Here is a 20,659-nt window from a genome sequence, read left to right as displayed (position 1 = left end):
AGCTGCAAACCAGACATACACCTTGTAAATAATTGTAAATAATGTTGCAGAGTTCTACTTTGCCGAGTGTTGATTGGATGAGGTATTGAGCCTTGTCTGGGTTTCTTGCAGATCAGGGTAAATGTTTCTAAGTTTGCTTCCTCGAGAAGTCCTGTTTGAATACAATGTATTATTGGATTAGGGAAATGTCTGTTATGTATGGGGTTAACCGATCTTCTGGGAGAGCGCTTGGTACTGCGTGACCTTCTGGAGTGTCTCTGTTTGAGCAAGGCCTAGAGGGCTTGATCAGGCAGATACGAAGATCGAACCCGGGGTAGGATAGGTACAGTAGTTGAACTGTAAATGTGTTTTGTCAAAATAAAGATTAGTTGTTCAAGTGCTTGATTCGGTGATTTTTGACTGAAACTAGACTGGGGGAAAGCTTAAAACAAGCAATTTACAGTACTACTCTGGCCTACATAAGTCCTGATTTTATGGTTTAACATTGCTTTGTTCATTGCTGTTCTTTGCTGATGGATTAGTTCCATTAATAGTACTAGACCCATCTGCCTTTACCGAAAGTTTTTTGTTCCCATGTTTCTTCCTATAATCAGGACTCGTGACAGATTTGCCTATTTATTGTTTTCAAAATAATCATGCATGTTGCTTGCCAGACAATGTGTGTCTGACTGTGTCTTGCCAATAATGGAATATTTTGTTTTGGAAAAGGTGAAGCTACTAAGCTGGTGATTCTTGGTGAGCCAATACAAGAACTAGTGCAACGGTCTCCATTTACCATTGAGGTTCAACTGCAAAATAATGAAGGGGAGGTGATGGAAGGTAAGGCGGCTACTATAAAACTTACGCAAAGAATAAATTACAGAACATAGAGTGCAGGGGCGGAAATCGATATCAAAACATGGAGGGTACATACACACACACACATGAGGCTTCGGCCGTGGGCCTTGTGGACGTTAACATTGGGAGCTGACCTGGTTGGTGACTGACTCCAAACTCCAGCAACAGCAACAGCAACTTCGTCCACCCCGAATCATGGGGCTTGAATCGGCCTGTTCGTGGGACTTTTCATCGCCCGACGTGGCTTAAAATCGGCCGGCGGGGCTTAAACATGGGGAGTCTCAATCGCCTCGATGCAGCAGATTGATTTTAAGCCGTGCCCGATTCAGCCCTTAGAAAGCGTTTGATACCCACTTGAATCTTTCAAAAGCTACAATGTGATAAATAACACTTAAACAAATAAAGCTGAAGCAAATAAAGGCAAACAGAAGAACCAACCTTGGAGGGGGGAAGAGAGAGGGAGATGGGAAAAACATACTAAATAACTTGAGTGACCATGAATGAGGGACTTACCTGCCGAATCTCAAAATCCGGATTACAAAACATAGGGGGGGGATTGTCCCCTGCCTCTCAAAACATGAAGGGGACATGTCCCCCCTGTCGTGTGTCCCCCCCCCCACCGGGGATTTCCGCACATGGTGTTGGGAAAATACCACAATAGTTTCTCGTGTAGCGATGAGAATTTTGTGCAGAAACGTGTTGGGTTTAATCCCTGGCCAAGCCTATTTAGTTAATCCCAGTTGATGACAGGTGCATTTGGGCAAGGTATTGTCGATCACTCGAACTCAGAAGAAGGACATTTGCGCGGTGCTGAGAACAGTCAAACTGTAATTCCCACTGTCTCTCCTTCTTCCAGCCCTTAGTTCATTAGATTGCAGACATTCTCATCTGAATTAACACATGAAGAATGGTTAATTGAGTGAAATATCAGGAGAGCTGCTAAATCCATGCAGTCAAATCCCAGTAGATTGAGCATCCTGGGTGCAGAGGCTGTGGAAAAGCTAGGGAAGACCTGCAAGGTTATATTAGAGTTACTGGATTATTTAGTGGGTCAATAACCGAGGGTCTGCGGTTTAGATCCAGGTCAAGGAAATAAAAACACTTTCCTCTGTTCTACTTATCTACTTAGTATAAACCTAACCAGCTCAGGAAAAAGTACAGTACAGGAATGACCAGGACCGTGTGGAGTTTAGAAAGGATAGCATTTCACACCACAATTAACAGCAGGCCTCAGAAACAATGTTTATTGTTGGTCAGTAAACTGAACCAGAGGTGCAATTGTTCTATATTTCTCTTAGGCTGTATTTAATGTTTAATAACATGTATTCAATCTTTAATAGAATGCAGCAACATACTTAAACATTCTTTGGGAAAAGGCTAGACAAGCTGAGAGGTGAGAGTGAATCAGCCACTTTGTCCCATTTTTGGGCTCTGCATATCTGGACGTCATGCACAGCAGCCTGCAGCAGATGACCCAATTTCACATCCTTTAAATGCACAAGGAGTACCAGAATGAGCAAGTCTCCAGTTTAATTTATTTCACAGACAGCAAATGTTTGCTAATGGCTAAGACCTGTCAGTAGCAACATTGGTTTCCCACTAGCAAAACTGATCCAAACCAAACCCAAACTGACAGGCTGGCTGGCTGGCAACAAAAGAGCAATTTTTGGGAGGAACAAACTGTCAGACTATGTGAACATTTCCTGCAAATGTCTGCCTTCAAGAGCTCTGGAAGGACTTGATGCTGATCTAGCTTTAAATTACTGTGCCAGTGCCTGATGTATAATATGTAGTGTTCAATTTATGAGCAATTGTGGGCAGATAATGCCCATGTCACGTGTACGGTGAATTAGATCACACGTCTAGAGCGCAAACTAATACAGAGGGTGAAGGCAAGGCTCCTATTCCATCCAGCATAGAACTAAACCATACAAACCCGAGCTTTGAACTGGATTAAATCTAAAAGAAAGAGTGCACATGGGTGTGTCTAATGAGGCAAGAGTTCAGCAATGATTCCTGTCGTGATAGAATTTCCAGCTGACAATCTATGTTGCCATGAAAGAGGAAGCTAATTCGGAGAAACAAATACATGGAATGTTTGTAGCTAAATAATAGGAGGAAAGAAGCAGATAAGGCTCTATTATTTTATCTGTAAACTGATCCTCAAAGCCATCAGATTGGAGCTGACAAAGTTTGTACCAAAGTTGCCAACTTGGAAGGACAAGAAACAGACATCCAGCCAAGGAGACAAATATGAATCCAAAAGAAGTTAAAGGGAAGATAGACACAAAAAGCTGGAGTAACTCAGCGGGTCAGACAGGAGAAAAGGAATAGGTGACGTTTCGGGTCGGGACCCTTCTTCAGACTGAGAGTCAGTGGAAAGGGAAACGAGATATATTTAGCGGTGATTATGAGAAATATAGAACAAATGAATGAAAGATACACAAAAAAGTAATGATGATAAAGGAAACCGGCCATTGTTCGCTGTGGGTTAGGTGAAAATGAGCTAGACTCTAAAACTCATCAGGACGACAATGAAACTAGTACAACGACCAGGGTGGGGGAGGCACGGAGAGAGAGAGGGGATGCAAGGGTTACTTGAAGTTAGAGAAATCAATATTCACCTCTGGATTGTAAGCTGCTCAAGCGAAATATGAGGTGCTGTTCCTCCAATTTGCGTTTGGCCTCACTCTGATAATGGAGGAGGCCCAGGACGGATGTATCAGTGTGGGATTGGGAAGGGGAGTTAAATTGTTTGGCAACCTGGAGATTACGTAGGCCCAGGCAGCATGAGCGAAGTTAAAGAGAGTGCACCCAAGAAAAGCAGGAATGTGAGACAGTAAAACTAATACAAATTTGGTAGTGTAATGAAAGACTAAAATTGAGAAAAAGTTCAAAAACAATGCATTGCAATAGATTAGCCAAAACTCAAAATCCAGAAAATGTGAAGATAGGAAGTGAAGATTAAAAACTTTTAAAAAGTGCAGACAGAGCATATGTAGGAATGTCAGAGAGGCTGCTATGGACTGGTGTTTGTTCAGCTGTATTATAGAGATGAGACAATAAACAGGGCCTGCAGAGACAGTGCTTACTATAGACTGGCACTTATCCAGCTTGTTAGAGAAAGAGCTTGCAAATGGAGCCTGCAGAGATACATCTCCCCATAGGCTGATGGTAGTGTGCTTTGTTTGTAGATGGACTAAAAAGAAAGTAGGACCCCCCTTGAAATAGGTTGACTATAGCGTCCTGCTTGTCCAAGTGTAATAAAGTGATATACATTTGACAGTTCTGCCCTCTGTTGATGCAAACCAGAACAAAGTCTATGTAATAAAGGTGTGCTAGGGAGTGGCTACACCAAAAATATTTTCTGCATGCTGAACTGACTTGGGCTATGTGGAGAGAAATGATGAAAGCTTTCCCTGAGGCACAAAGAGACAGCAAGCAAATTTATGTGTTGGTTGATTGACTACAATGCTAAACTATTTCTTTAAAACACTAGGAGGAGCTGATTTTCATTATTTGGCAATGATTCTGGGGCCACGTTGCTCCCATTGCTATATATGTCATTTACTTTAGATTTTCATCTCCTATCACCAGTCCTCCCTAGATTCAGAGAACTCCGCCCTGCAATTAGTATTTATGCAAAGGGTATACATTTGGGGACTGAATTTTTTCAGCCTTTGACCTAGCAGTGGGCAGGTGCTACAGGCCTGCACGGGAAGGTCGACGCTCCCGCCCCCATGAGTCTCGGGCAGATGGGGCTCGACAGCCTGGGAAGGCAGTCCATCTAGGAGAGGAAAAACTGATTTATAACCTTCACTGCCTTGTGGCTATATCCAATCATGGAAAAGGCTCCTGGAGTAAACCTCAAGAAAATCTGTAGTCGGAACCCCTAAGGCAGTTCATCGTTGTCTACAACCTCGCTCTGGCAGCTCCTGCGCTGGTGCCAAACTGTAACGGCCCTGCTGTTCCTTTGGATCGATCAGCGACGTGGAGAGGGGGGACGTGCTGCATGGGCAACAGCCGGTCCTCCATATGACATTGCCCAGGCTTGCATCTGACCACCCATCACCTGCAAACTAGGATGCATCACCTATGGTCAGTCATGACCGAAGGGGGCCTACTACTACTACTGACCTAGCAGGTGGTATTTACATCATCTCTAATTCATTTAGAATGACTGAAGATCAAAACTGGCCCCAGAGGTCAGGGCAGGAGAAGCATAAATAGACCTCAAAGACCGAGGAATGAAAGAGCAGGGAGGGCTTGTAAGATTGGGAGTGGGTAATGTGTTGGTGAGTAGTGAGCAGTGTTCGTTTCAGCAGTGAGCTGGTGCTCTCTCCTGAAACGGTGCCATGTGGCTATTTAATGAGACCAGGTCTTAGCTTTAACACAAAGTGCTGGAGTAACTCAGCAGGTCAGGCAGCATCTCTAGAAAAAGGATGGGTGATGTTTCAGAAGAACGACATTGACCCGAAACGTCACCCATCCTTTTTCTCCAGAGATGCTGCATGACCCGCTGAGTTACTCCAGCACTTTGTGTCTATCTTTGGTATAAACCAGCGTCTGCAGTTCTTTGTTTCTACACCAGGCCTTAGCTTATTCTTTTCAAATATTCTGTATATACTGGTGATGTGGTGCTCACATAGAAGGGTGAGTTGGAAGGTGTTGGGACAATCAGTCGTCAAGGGCTGACACTTAGAAAAGTAGGAGGGGAGAAAATGAGGTGTAAAGAATCAAATTTAATAAATCCTTCTTTGATTTATTTGATGCCAATGGCTCAGCTCCAGGTGCTGGGCAACATTCCAGCTTCAATAATATCTGTTAACAGCTTTGAATCAGGTTGGGTAGCTTGAGTAAAACATTTTTGTAGCATTCAGTTGGGTAACCAGGAAAGTGACTCAAATGTGCAGTAAAATCTCCCTCCAGTGATCTCCCCGTGCCAAAATATTTGGAAGTGGATGGAGCTTTATTCCCCTCACAGCTATCTTTGGGAAGAAGAGAGGCGGCCAGCTTTTCTTGTATTTCCTTTTGGCAGGCACAAGTCTCTGATGTTATAACATTCACAGTGGAAGTTATAAAATGCCTAGTTAATCAGCTTGTGATCAGGTGACCAACCCATCTGTTGCCCATATAATAGCAGCAATAACTTGAGACTATTGTTGTGACAACAGATACCTGGAAACACTCGGCTGATGGCTTCAAACTGAAAAATCCTCAAGAATCTTGCAAGTTCGCAGATGTTATATTCCAGCTGTGCATAATAATTTATTGCTTTCTTGTTGCTATGCCAACCAAAATATCTGTAAGAAAAATACTTGATTTATTTTTTTTATTTTTTGGGTAATAAATGTCTCGCACTCATTTTCAGTTCTCTTTCTGTCGGGGCTGTTCAACCTCGCCCATCCACAACCACTGCCATCTCCAAAAGCTAACTGGATACCTTGTGGTAACTGGGCGCCCCGGATATGGAACAGTTCCAGAGCAGTCAGGTCTCTTGTACTGAGTTAGAGGTGGGGGCAGTGGCTGGGTGGCTAAAGTGGTCTCTGTGGCTCAGGTCTGGGAGGAAAATATCTGCCAGAGTTTCCACTCGTGGCCCCTGCTGGGAAGTTGATGTGTGCTTGTGTACTAGACTGTGAAACAGGCTCAGCTGTAACCCCTCTTAGTTTAGAGATACAGCGCGGAAACAGGCCCTTCAGCCCACCTAGTCTGCACCAACCAGCGATCCCTGCATATTAACACAAGCCTACACATACTAGGGATAATTTACACTTATATCAAGTATTCAAACCCAAGCCAATTAACCTACAAACCTGAACGTCTTTGCATTGTGGGATGGCGGCGTCAGAGATGGCAGCCTCGCCTACAGTCTCTTTGTCTTTTCATCTTTTTTGTTATTTTTAGTGTGTTAATGTTCTATGGGTTGTGTTATGTGGGGGTGGGTCGTGGGAAACTTTCTTTCAATTTCTTACCTTGCCGTAGATGCAATTTTTTTCTGGATCGTATCTCTTGTCGCTCTGCGGCCTAACATCATGGAGCTGGCGGCCTTGCTTAAGACTGACTTTGAGCCCCACCGTGGGGCCGTGGACTTGCCATCGGAGCCTGCGATCCCTTGCCTGGGATCGACGCTCCAACCACGGCCTGCGGATTTCAACATCAAGGAGCTCGCAGTCTCGGGTAGAGACTGATGTCGGGAAGCTCCAAGCCGCAGGAGGCTCGACCAGCTCCGACTCGGGAGTCCGATCGCCCGGCACGGGGTGCTGATATCCCCCCCGATGCGGGAACTTGATCGCCCCCATGTGGAGGGTTCGACCGCCGGTGGCGGGAACCACTATCCACCCGAAAACGGAAGGGTCGAGTGCCCCGACCGCGGGAGAACAAAGAAGGGGAGAAGATTGAACTTTTTTTGCTTTTCATCACAGTGAGGAAGGTGGGGGAGTTGCTGTGGTGGATGTTAATGTTAATAATTTACTTGGGAGTCTTGTTGCTTTTTATTGGTATGACTATGGCAATCTGAATTTCACTGTACCTTAATTGGTACCGAAACCTTGAAGCCTAAGAACTCGGAGAAAACCCACGAGGTCATGGGGAGAACGTACAGGCTGTCCATACAGACAGCATCCATAGTCGAGATTGAGCCCTGTTCCCCGGCGCTGCAAGCGCTGTCAGCAACTCTACCGCGGCACCACCATGCCACCCTCTTCTCTGACTAATATCCCCACTTATGCCCCACAATGTCAAAACACTGACAAACTTATGAAAATAGAGGGGGTGGAGAAAATGAAGAAGTGAGAATTCACAATGACAGCTTTTTTGTATTGGTATACTACTTTTTGCAGTTCTGTATTTAAAAAAATGTAGATCAGAGAATGAATATTCCGCAGTTGTTGGAACAGATGAGTCAGCGGGTACTGGGGGGGGGGGGGGGGCTTTGTAAAACAAGAGGAGGTGGGCAAATTAACAATTTTTTGTTGAACTCAATTTAAGAATGTGACTCTTTGTATGTGATCTGCTTTGGAATACAAAGATTGCCTTTTAGAAGGAGATGTTAAATAGCCTTCTAAAACTCTCCGAGCTTGTAATGTGATTCAGATGTTTGCATGACCTCATAAACCAGGAGCGTCCAAACTTTTTGTCTTTAGTACATGGAGCCTTGGGGCCCATGTATTAGGTTTAAATCAATGTCCCTATTAATTCCCATATTCCCAGATATTACTTATACTACAGACCCTGCTTTTCTCATTTAGGTTTACTCCTGCATTGAGACAATCAACCATTTTCATGAAATTCAAACTGATCCAGAAGACCGATTTAAAGCAGATTTGTCAGAGTACAAGACATCTTTATATATTGGGAGCTAAATTCTCTCTAATCTGTCATTTGCTCCTACAACGAAGAGGACTGATTGGAAAGACAGTACTTTTAATGCTGATGAGATTTTGTCTCCTTTTAGCTGAAAATGGACGACTATTACAGATTTGGGCCGGAGTGAAGCACATTCAACTTTCCCCAAATTTTAGCACCACGTCACTAGAGCTTCCAGAGGATACGGAAGAACCACTTATTGAAACACCATAGTAAGTGTTCTGGCTCATGATGTAATTCAAAATTGCCTCACCATAACTCTTTGACGGTGGACTTTACCTGACTTTCCCCTTGTCACGAAAGTACAATTATCAATGAGTTACCAATTCTCAATGAGTTACGGTCGAAGTTGCAGTTCTTCAAGTGTAAATCTAGAAAAAAATGATTTCCCTCGATTAGCCCAGAGGCCTTTAATTGATGCATTGGTCTGTACTAGTCAACACAGAAAAAAGCAGGTACATAAGCCATCAGGAGAGGCTGCAATTTAAATCACTGCTACTTGCAATTCAGTATGTAATTGCCTGTTTCCAGAATAAAGAATTTATATAAAACGCCCTCTGTTCAAGACAAGTGAGGTTACTCAACGTGCTTTTTTTTTGTGAAATCATTGTTGAACATAGGGTGATGAGCTAACTGTATGTATTGATTGACTGCTAATCCCAATGGTGACAAGGCCCTTGTGAGTTTGAGTCCCCCATTTAAAGCCAGACAACTGTGAGCATTGACCAAGATTTATAGAGTATGGGATTTCTTGTGGTTTTAGAACTGTACAGTATGGCAAGTGGCCCTTCGGTCCATCTCAAGTTGCTAAATTGAGCTAGCGACTACAGAAGATAAATGTGAATTTAACAACAAGTCCATCTCTTGGGCCTTCACACATCAACACCATTGTTGAACTTCAAGGGCCCTATTCTCTCCCTAGTTACTCTTTCTCTGTTAATATACAAGACATTTTTCTTTGGATTCTCCTTTACTTCATCTGCCACAGCTATCTCGTGTTCTCTTTTTTCCCCTTCGGATTTCCCTCGTGTGTATACGTACACCCGCTATACTCCCTCAAAGGATTTCATTTGATTCCGAAGCTGACTACACCTGACATATGTCACCTCCGTTTTCTTGACCAGAGCCTCAATATCTCTTGTCCTCCAGGCTCCCTACTCCTTCCAGCCTTGCCCTTCACTCTAATATGAACATGCTGGCCCTGAGTTCTTGCTATCTCACTTTTTAGAGCCTCCCACTTATCCGATGTCCCTTTACCTGAAAACAGCCTCCCCCAATCAACTTCTGAAAGTTCCTGTCTAATACCATCAGAATTGACCTTGCTCCAATTTAAAACTTCAACTTTTGGACTTGTCCTACCCTTTTCCTTAACTACTGTGAAACTAATAAAATTATGGTCACACCCCCACGGACACTTCAGTCATCTATCCTGCCTTATTTCCCAAGAGGAGGTCAAGTTTTGCCCATTCTCTATAAGAGACGTCTACATAGTGATTGAGAACGTTTTCCTGAACACATTTAACAAACTCCACCCGATCTTAGGCCTTACCACAATAGCAGTCCCAGTTGATATTTGGAAAGTTAAAATGTATCACTATTACAACTCTATTATTCTTGCAGCTATCTATAATCTTCTGACAAATTACCTCATCTAACTCTTGCTGACTTTTAGGGGGGGCCTATAGTGCAACTGCAACATAATGATTTCCCCCTTCTTATTCTTCAATTCCACCCATACACTGTAGCCTCACTGGATTATCCCCCAGGAATATCCTCTCTAAGTACAGCTGTGATGTTCTCCCCAATCTAAAACACAACTCCCCCCCTTTCTCCTACCTCCACCTCTATCCCTCCTGTATCATTTATACCTCAGAACATTGAGCTACCAGTCTTGTCCCTTCCTCAGCCATGTTTCTGTAATAGCTATGCTATGGACAGTCCCACTTACCTGTCCATGCCCTTGACTGTCAGGCCTCTTGCATTAAAATAAATGCAGTTCAAACTATCAGTCTTTCCTCGTTCCTGACCATACTCCTTCCTATTCTGTCTACTGACCTTAACTTATGTATTTGCCTCAACCTTCTCATCTGCCTAACTATTGCTTTGGGTCCCACCCTCCTGTCAGACCAATTTCAATCCCACCTCCCCCCAGGGTACCTCTAGTAAATCTCCCTGCCAGGATCTCCCGACCACCCCTTCAGCTCAGGTGCAATCTTTCTCCCCTGTACAGGTTACCACTACCACAAAAGAGGTCCTGGTGCTTCAAAAACCCGAAACCCTAGCCCCTGCACCACTCCTCAGCCATGCTAATCCGCCCATTCCTACTCTCAAGAGAGACACAAAAAGCTGGAGTAACTCAGCGGGTCAGACTGAACAAAGGTCTTGACCCGAAACATCACCTATTCCTTTTCTCCAGGGATGCTGTCTGACCCGCTGAGTTGTTCCAGCTATTTGGTTTAAACCAGCATCTGTATTTCCTTCCTACATATTCCTACTCTCACTCTGGAACTACCTCATTGGACCATAGTGCCTTTCTCTTCACCAGTACCTTTCTTATGTTCCTAAGACCAATTGGCAATAACACTGAGGAATGCACTTTCAGTTGGAGCTTCATCACTGGCACATTTTAATGGACCTTCTGATCAATGGCCAAAAGCTACATCAAATCCGAGGTTTGCATACCTTTTCTCTTGATGAATCTCACAATAATAGCTGGATAACCTGAGTGGAAAGTTATCCTTTGTGTGACTGGCTAGCTTGCTGGAGACAGACAACAGCTTGTTTATTTCCCACTCAGCCACATCCAAACTCAGTACGTATTGGAATTCCTTCTGTATTAGTGTGGTGAGATTCATAAAGTAGGGAAATGTTTGTGACTAAAACTTCTAATTATTGTTCTTTGTTTACACAGTGGTTACAATGCCATCAGCTATCCCCTGGTGGAATATGTGCCAGATTTAGACAAAATTGCGTCAACTGAGTCTGAAATTATGAAAATCAAAGATATCGAAGGGAGTGGTTCAAACCTGGATTTCGGTGCAGCAACTGGAAGCGCTAATCGCTCATTGAATGGTAAGAGCTTCTTCTTCTTATCGAGTTCACACACAAGATTAGAAGTGTGTTCAGCCAGAGCTGTACAGACTTCTTGGCATCTGCATACAATGGTGTTTGTCTTGCGCTTCTTGTGCGTGGTGGTGGAAAGATGGGTGCAAACAGGGCCGCGACGTGAACGCTCTTTCCTTGACTCCATGGTAAGAGCCGAAATCACATAGATCATTGCACAGTAAGAGCAGATAAACATGAACAGTCACAACGTCCAGGTCTACACTGGAGGTCCTGCTGAGCTAGCTACTCTGAGCTAAGCTAGCATGCTCCACTGAGGGTACCATAACTTGTGGCTGGGGCCCATATGCAGTGCTGGGATCACGCTGAATCCACTGACAGGCTTGGCCCAATCAGACACTAACTGCTGTTCACACAGATCTATAGCAAGTTCCAAGATGGATATGCCAGGGATCCATCCATGAGCCTTAGCGCTCTATTATCTTTACCAAAGGACGCATCGTTCAGGTATTATCCCAGATAATCCCTGCAGTAATTCAACATTATGCCTTAGCCACATGCTGTTCCTAGTCAGGGCTCCAGTAGGCATCCCTGGATAACAAAGAGGGGAGGGATATCCCACAGTAACGACCAACCATACTGTATCATGTGCCACCTTCGCCATCACAAGGAGTCCTTGCTTGTCTTCTGTACACTTCACGAGGAGCAAGGGTCTCGTCCCCGAAACGTCACCCATTCCTTCTCTCCAGAGATGCTGCCCGTCCCGCTGAGTTACTCCAGCTCTTTGTGTCTACCTTGTGTTCACTGTATTAGTCAGTCATCAAGATAGGAATAAGTGCACCAGATTCAGTGAGCAATGGCTGGTAAGCATTTGTGTTTTTTTGTCTTTCACTTGTTCGTTCCTTTCCCACTCCTAATTTTGAATAATCAGCTTTTATTTAAGACTTTCAGCGGCAAGGTCACCATTACTAGGGTTACTCGTGTGCTTGGTATTTTTTCTTCAGTTATTGAACACCATGATTATTCAAAGTAACATAGAACAATTCCACTCCATCCGTAAGTTTAGGTTGATTATTGTCACCAGTACTGAGGTACAGTGAAAGGCTTTGTTTTGCTAAAGCTTTATTATCCAAACTGATCAAATAAACCATACATAGATAAAATCAGTTCAAACTCAAGTGCAAAACATAGAGCAAAGGGAAAGATACAGAGTGCAGAATATAGTTCTCAGCATTGTAGCACCTTGTAGCATCTGTACCTTAGATAAAGTCCAATGTCCTCAATGGGATAGAAGTGAATCGAACAGTACCCTAGCTTATGGAAGGCCTGTTCAGAAGCCTGGAAGCAAAGCAGTTCTGAGTCTGGTGGAGCGCGTTTCAAGCTTCTGTACCTTCTGCCAGAAGGAAGTGTGGAGATGAAAGAATGATTGGGGTGGGACAAGTCTTTGATTATGTTGGCTCCTTTTTCGAGGCAACTTGAAGTGTAGATGGAATCAATGGTGGGAAGTCTGCTCTGTGTGATGGACTACAACATATTATGTGTCACTTACTGCAGCTTTTGAAATGTTGCTATGCACAATAATACTTCTGCATTTGCCTAATTAGTTTAGTTTAGAGCTGCAGCATAGAATCGGGACCTTTGGCCTACGGAGTCCACACTGATCACCAATCACCTGTTCAAACTAGCTCTGTTATCTCACTTTCCCTACAAACTAGGGGTAATTTATAGAGGAAAATTAACCTACCAACCCGCACATCTTTGGAATGTGGGAGGAAACCGGAGCACCCAGAGGATATCCACATGGTTGCAGGGAGAGCGTGCAAACTCCACACAGACAGCACCTGAGGTCGGGATCGAACCCTAGTCTCTGGTACTGCGATGCATCAGCTCTACCAGCTGCGCCACTGTGCCTCCCTGAATACTAATAGTAAGTCAATTCTCGTAAACTAAATCACTTTAGGATAGTCTGATGTGATACAGCACTAGAGATGTAGAAGTCAGTTTCTATTAGAGAAATAAGCAGTTCTCAAAGTAATTTTAAATGGACCTTTTCAGATCTGTTGAAAGCATCCGATTTACACATCTGATTTGGATGCAGTAGTCACTGCTTTAGGTTTTAACTTTAGTATCATGCATGTCTGAGGTGCAGACGATTTACGGGTTTTCATATATCCCACTGTGCCAGTATTCAACAGCAAAGTGGCAAATTTCTGATCCCTGTGGCAAAGTGGGCTCTTCATCAGCATGTGTTACTGAAATGATTGTCAGAGCATTGCTATCTCTGGTGTAAAAACAACTGCAGCGCCCATCACAACTTTACCAAATAAGTCAAAGATTAAAAGGTGTATATTTATTGTTGTCTCCTGGCTGAGTGCAATTGTAAGATCTGTGCCTTGTTCAAAAATTTCTTCCCTTTTTCTTTCCAAAAATCTCCCCATAATCTTGTTGCTCCCAGTGATTGTAACCCCGTTCAACTGCTCGGATTTCACGGCAAGCCTTCAACTCTGACCTTTTGCTCAGCTCTGATTTCCATTGATCCAATGTGGGGGAATTCTTGACCCAATTCTGGAATTCCTTCTCATCGTTTCTCTGACATGTTGCTTCTCACCTCCTTCAGGATGCAACCTGGTCCCTTTCAGTTCTACTGCTCTAATATCTCATGTCTCTAGTGGACACAATATTTAATGTCTCTCAGTGCCAAAATATAATGGTCCTATGAGATTTGTGGGGTCTTTTACTACAATACTAAATACAAGTAATTACGAACAAAACAGGCTGGTTCTTAAGATCGTAGCACCCAGCACTACCCTGTACTTTACAATTTGTTTGCAAGGAGATATTACCATTACTCATCCATTAAATGGTTAAAAACTCTTTGATAATGCTTTCCTGTGATTAGCATCTGATTTAAACATGGAGAACCAAATATGGACGGATATATTTTCTGTCCACTATCACCTCTGGTGGGTAATCCTGTGAAGAGGGACATTAGTTAGGCATCCATTACATCAACCCCCACCAACTTGCTGTTATCTGGAACTAGATGCTAGCAAATCGGAAATCTAGCCTTTGGCATCTTGTGCAGGTCCACAATGTTCCATGCATCTGTGACTCCAACCACCTACACTCCCCATCACATGTTTATTTAAAACTGCTACCCAGTGGTCTCAGCAGGCATATTGAGCTTACTCCCCGATGATTGTTAATTACTTAGCTTTCAAAAATCCTTTGAGCAAACTGATCCTGCATCACAAATAAGACAAGTTTAAAAATGTATACAAAGATGGCTTATTACTGATTGTGGCTGTGTCAGACTTGCACTTGAAGCATCCCGCACTCTTGGCGGTACTGTATGGTAGAATGACAGCATTTTGCCCAGACATTTACACAGCCACTTGAACTAAATGCAACTTTGAAAAGTTTACATTTTCCCTGATGATTTCAATTTAATGAATGGAGTGCAAGTGAGTGGTGGAGGGAAGGACTCCTACTTTCTGACCAGATGGTGCAAATGCAGTTAGGGGAACAAATCAGCCATAACATGGTTAGATGAATGATAAGGTTTCAGCAGCTGAATGGAGACATAAGGAACTGCAGATGCTGAAATCTTAAGCAAAAAGCAAAATGCTGGAGGAACCTAGCGGGTCAGGCAGCACTGGTGGAGGCAGCGGATGGACGATGTTTCGGGTCGGGACTCTTCTTTAGACTGTTGGCATAGTGAGGAGAAGGCTGGAAAAGAGAGATAGGGGCAGAACAAAGCCTGGTCAGTATTAGGTGGGGAAAGGTGAGAGTGGGTGGTTGATTGGCAGAGGAATGCTTAACTGCTGTTCCAAAGTTTCTATCCATCATGACCCACTTCCATATTTATCAAATCTCTATGTCCTAACACATACCATGGAGATTTGATAAATATGAAGCTCAGGAGTGTGAACAGGCAGAATGCTGTGCTAGCCTGAGAGCTGTGTGTGGCTGGCATGTGGTGCAAAGCTGTGTATGTATGTCTGCATCATCATAGCTTGTCTGGGGGCTGTGTGTCTGGCCTGCTGCTGATGAGCGAGTGGGAAGACAAGGTTGAGTTAACATGCATTGGCGTTGCCTCTGAAGTTCATTTTGTTTCAACATCGTGGCACCATAACCTACCCTGTGCCCACATAAAAGGGTACCCGAGACACACATGGAAAAAAAAAGAATTTGCAAATGCATAACACCTTTCATGTCCTCAGGATGAAAGTGTCTTTGAAACTGTGGTTAGTCACTGTTGTATTTTAGGAACATATCTTATGGTCTAATATTTTGCTGAAGGTTTTCACACGATGCTCCCCAATGTAAGAGTATTTAACTCCACAGAGATTTTATGAACTGACTAATTAACAGTTACCATTTGATCTGCCATTACGGAGCTGTAATGGCTTACCTGAATCTGCCCTACCTTTGCTCCCTATGGGCTCCTCCATAACAGCCCCAGTCCTCTGTTGTGAGAACCTGGAGGGTTTTTAATAGGAAACTGAATGTGAAACGTGGCACTAAACATGTCCTAGCATATGCCAGAGTGTGGGGATGTTTAACATCACAGCGGTGAGTGAGAAAAATAATTGGTAATTAGCCCTGCTGAAGGCTGGAGTCATTTTTTCACCACACCAGCCTTTAAAACAAACAAAGCCAGAGTGTAATTAAATAAAAGAATTTGTGAACACATCTTGTTCCATTTTCCCTTGGCGAGAAAGGTACAACCAGCAACTGCACATGCACAGCCACACTTTATTTTCCACACTTGATCGTGCCGTGCCAGCTTTCTGGGACCTTTTCCATGCACACGGGTGAAGCAGCAGCTAGTTACTGTCTCAGCAACGAACTGAAGTGAGACACGGTAACCCTGAAGTTCCATTCGTCATTTCTCCAGTGCAGCTCCAAAAAGTGGTCGGAAATTGTGTGTGCAATGAGATCTGAGGGAGGTAGAGGGCAGTGCACTCACAGAGCAGATCATGCAACGGTGAAAGTGACAGAGCCTATTTTTATCCAAGGTGATTCAGAGACAGCGCAAGGTGGTGATGGGGCTGGGTGGGTGGTGTGAGATGTGACAGTGTACCAGCACCAGGTTTATGCTTTTTCCCTGAGAAAGTATAATTATCATCATCAATATCTGCACTTCTTGACCTTTGTCAAGAGTCACAAACAGCTTTAGAACTAGGCAGTGGAAGGAGCATTATTTACCATTGACTTTGATGTTGACTTATGTGACCTCCTGGCACTTTACGTGCCTCCAAGACACTCATTGTCACGAGAAGTCAGCAAGGAAATTGAGTCAAAACAGAGAACGTCACAGTGAGGATTGCACACTGCATCATTACTCGTGTTTCTGGCATTCAGTAACTTCCACTCAGACAAGTCAGTTTGCATTTTTCTGTCTCTGAGCCCAGTTCCAGTCTGACACCCCTTTGGGATCTCTGCACTCCTCCAATTTTCTTCCAAAGTACATCGCTGCCTTTTATCACTTCCCAGTGGTATTTATGCCTTCAGCTGCCTGAGCATTCTGGAGACATTGTGAGATTGCCCAAATCACCTAAATAACAGCAAATCAAGAGAGCAGCTGGAGGAACGCAGCAGGTCAGGCTGCATCTGTGTAGGGACATGGACCATCCATGTTTCGGGTCCGGACCCTTCTTCTGGGCACTCAACTGCCCATTTCCCTCCAGAGATGCAGCCTGACCTACTGAGTTCCTCCAGCTGGTCTCTATTTTGGCCGCAGATTCCAACATCTGCAGTCTCTTATGCCACTACTAAAAATAATAACCCTTTTTAATATGTCAGCAGTTCGTTGACCTCACTTCCTTTAAGATGCTCTTTAAAACCTAATACTTTGACTAAATGTTATGCCACCTAATGTTATATCTCCTGATAGATGTGGTTTTAAATCTTATCTGATAATGATCCTGGTATCTGATAATAATCCTGCATTGGGATATTTTATGATGTTAAATGTGCTTGATAATACATTTTATCTCTATGATTTAAAAAAAAATTCCACCACCCTTGTACAAGTTTGGTGACTGTAGACATTTGTAGTCCACTTGTGATCATAGAGTGATGTTGACAGAGTCTTTGACAGTAGAAGCCACTACGGTCATCCGCAGTTGTATTTCTCCGCCCCTTCCTTACACGGTTCCACCACTTTGCGTGAAGGTGTTAGCAGTGGTAACTGTACCATGGGGGATTATGTGGGAGAAGGCATGCTCCACTTTCAAATAATAGCTCTTCCTTCCACTTTCCTACCCCACTCTCTGTTTTAACATCCTATAAATACTCATTATTGGATTGGGAGTATGACGCAGCAATAAAACATTGTACCAGTTAGATTACAACATTGTAACAATGACCCCAATTTACAATAAAGTCAAGGGTGACATGGTGGCACAGCGATAGAGTTGCTGCCTTATAGCGTTTGCAGCGCCCTGGAGACCCGGGCATGGTCCCGACTACGGGTGCTGTTTGTACGGAGTTTGCATGTGCTTCCCGTGACCATGTGGGCTTTCTCCGAGATCTTCGGTTTCCTCCCACACCCCAAAAACGTGTGGGTTTGTAGACTAAATTGGCATGCTGGCAAATGGTTTTAACTTTCTGCTTAAGAAACCATCCCACGTGGTCCATCATGTCCCTCTCCCGCAGTACCTGCAGGATGTTCTGTGTTGACCTCTGACTGATGGACCTTTGTCCTAGGTCCTAGCTGCCCTCAGTATTGCTACTCACCAGGATGAGACAATCATGCTGTGCTTTTGCAAAGAACATTTGAAGAAAGATGCAAAGGTATTGCCAAGGTTTGTTCTGATCAGCTGCGTACCTCCCTGTCCTGCATCCTGTTCTGAGGAACGCGTACTGAGACGAATATCAAGTGCTGCTGAAAGATTAACAACTTGTGAAAGACGCTCTGTAGTCTGCTTGAAACCCGATAGTCTTCCAGTGCAACGAGGTGTCTGTAAGTGAATGCTGCCAACTGGCACATTCCAGGCTGCAGGAGTATGTGCTAAGGAACGCACTGAAGATTGGTGTAGTCAATGCAGAGACCTTGTGGGGAAGGGCTGCAATCTAAGCTGCTGTTACTACACTCTGCGAGCTGAGCCCAGAGTAACAATTGTTCAATTGTTCAAAGTGGCCACACAGCAGCTACGGTGTATGTACATAGTAACTTGTCAAACTCATCCTTCGCAAAACTGGGCACTGTCAGAATCATAGTGACACTTATACTTACACAGTGACAAAAATGCTGGAGAAACTCAGTGGGTGAGGCAGCATCTATGGAGCAAAGGAAATAGGTAACGTTTTGGGCCGAAACCCTTCTTCCTCCCTACTTACATAGTGACACTTGGTGTCTGCATCCTTTGAGTTCTACGAACAGCTTATTACACCCACCAAAGTTTGCCGTCAAATTGGCAGAGTTGGACTTGCTTTTTCTCCCGTTCACTGTAGATTCGTGCATCACTACCCATCAGACACCCTCCATGATCTTGGATCTCCAGATGAAATGGAAGATGGCTGCTCTAACATAGGAGTGGAATTTGGGTCACACTTAATCACATACAGTAACATGAAGAGCAGCTATCACCTGATGACCAGCTTCTTGCACATGATCAAACCTTAGTCCCAGTTCATTTTTAACATTGCTTATTTGCTTCAGCCAGTTCTTGTTGCATGCCCTGGGTCCTCTGAACCAGATCCCCAGTACCCTCAGGTGGTCAGGCTTGACGGTGAAGGCAACAGAGGATGGTATTGCTCTTTATGCGGTGGATACTACCTTGTCACCGACCCTAGTCAGTTTGCAGACTGGCCATAGATCTGATCAAACTGGTGACCATCCATGCATGGGAAAGGCATCGATGTGAGTCCCCACCCACTGACAGGCATCGTCAGCCCTCATATCTTATCTGTCCTGGTGGATTTGGCAAAGGATTCAGCACAACACACAAATAAAACAGGAAAGTGGGCAACCTTTTCTGACTCCCAGACATGATGTAGAAACCATTAATTTGGACTGCACCACTCATGTCATTATAGAGCGTTTAGCTCCAGTTCCTGATTCTCTCCTCAGAGCCAATTTTGGAGAGCACGCCCATCATGTATGCGCACAGTGTTCTGTTAAAAGCCACGTTCCAGTGCAAGCTGAGGACGTAGGTGTCCACCCCGGGCCCACACAAAAGCAGTGGTGTCCCAGTGGTAATAAGGCTTTTTGAAATTTCTGCTAGGTGTAGCTCAGGTTTGATCCAGGTGGATCACCTGTCCTAGAACAGATGTGATCTAATTGATGATGGATCTCGTAGTTGACATTCCACAGTGAGATGATTTGCCAATTCCTGATGTCTCACCTCTCCCTCATTGATTCTGATACTCTGCCAACTGGAAGCATAGCGTTGTACACTTCCAGCAAGTCTGGGCCCATCCAGTTCCACAGTGCCGAATACCTCAGCCACGTATAATGCTGGCTTAGCTATGATTATGTTACCCTTTCTCAAATCCCCAAAATATAATGACCCTCCTCCTCCTCAGCTGACTATGCACACATTTGTATTGGGTAAAAAATTCCAGGATATTGGGAGAAAAATTCCAGGTTAGTGGAACAGCAAAGAGCTGATGGCACACAGCGATCTCAGCTGCTGTCTGTGGGCAGTTTGCATCTTCTACGTGAGACCGCATGGGTTTTCTTCAAGTGCTACGGTTTTCTCCTACATCCCAAAGATGTAGGTTAACTGGCTACTGTAAATTGCCCCTTGTGTGTGGGGAGTGGATGGAAAAGTGGGATAACATGGAACTAGTGTGAGCGGGTGATCGATGGTCAGCGTGTCCACTGTGGGCCAAAGGCACTGTTTCCATGCTATATCTTTCAATCAATGCTGTATCTTTCATTCAATTCAATCAATCATTGAAGGTATGACAATTTTATGTCCATTTACGTCCAAATTAACTGGAATCTGTCTGTTGGCCGTAATCAAATGAAATATTAAGGCCCTTAAATACCATACTATACTAGCTAGGGCTTGTATACAAAAACAGGGATGTAATGCTAAGGTTCTACAAGGTGCTGTTAAGGCTGCATGTGGAATATTGTGAGTAATTTTGGGCACCAAATTTGAGGAAGGATGTGATGGCTCTGGGTGCAGAGGAGGTTTACAAGAATGATCCCAGGAATAAGTAGGTTAACCTATGATGAGCGTTTGTCGGCACTGTGCCTGTACTCACTGGAGTTTAGAAGAATGCGGGGGTACCTCATTGAAACATACAGAATAGTGAAAGGCTTGGATAGAGTGGATGTGGAGATAATGTTTCCCCGCGTGGGAGAGTGGACTAGGGGTCATAGCTTCAGAATTAAAGGACGTTCTTTTAGGAAGGAGATGAGAAAATTATTTAG

At 44.0% G+C, this 20,659-nt stretch overlaps 1 protein-coding gene across 4 annotated transcripts in view; it reads left to right on the top strand.

Moving 5' to 3' along the window:
• The window catches only part of morn1 (MORN repeat containing 1), a 168,235-nt gene that overhangs the window by 36,702 nt on the left and 110,874 nt on the right, over window positions 1–20,659 (top strand). For 3 of the 4 annotated variants that reach the window (XM_033048111.1, XM_033048112.1, XM_033048114.1), the window contains exons 8-10: window positions 709–819; window positions 8,291–8,414; window positions 11,114–11,274. In XM_033048111.1, coding sequence (XP_032904002.1) covers window positions 709–819; window positions 8,291–8,414; window positions 11,114–11,274 — 396 coding nt within the window. The remainder of the gene's footprint in view (window positions 1–708; window positions 820–8,290; window positions 8,415–11,113; window positions 11,275–20,659) is intronic. The other variant, XM_033048113.1, reaches the window with a different exon arrangement.

The sequence above is a fragment of the Amblyraja radiata genome, chromosome 31, assembly GCF_010909765.2.
Source record: "Amblyraja radiata isolate CabotCenter1 chromosome 31, sAmbRad1.1.pri, whole genome shotgun sequence".
Lineage (NCBI taxonomy): Eukaryota > Metazoa > Chordata > Chondrichthyes > Rajiformes > Rajidae > Amblyraja > Amblyraja radiata.
The sequence above is the reverse complement of the archived record's forward strand: the minus strand, read 5'-3'. Positions and strand labels throughout refer to the sequence as shown.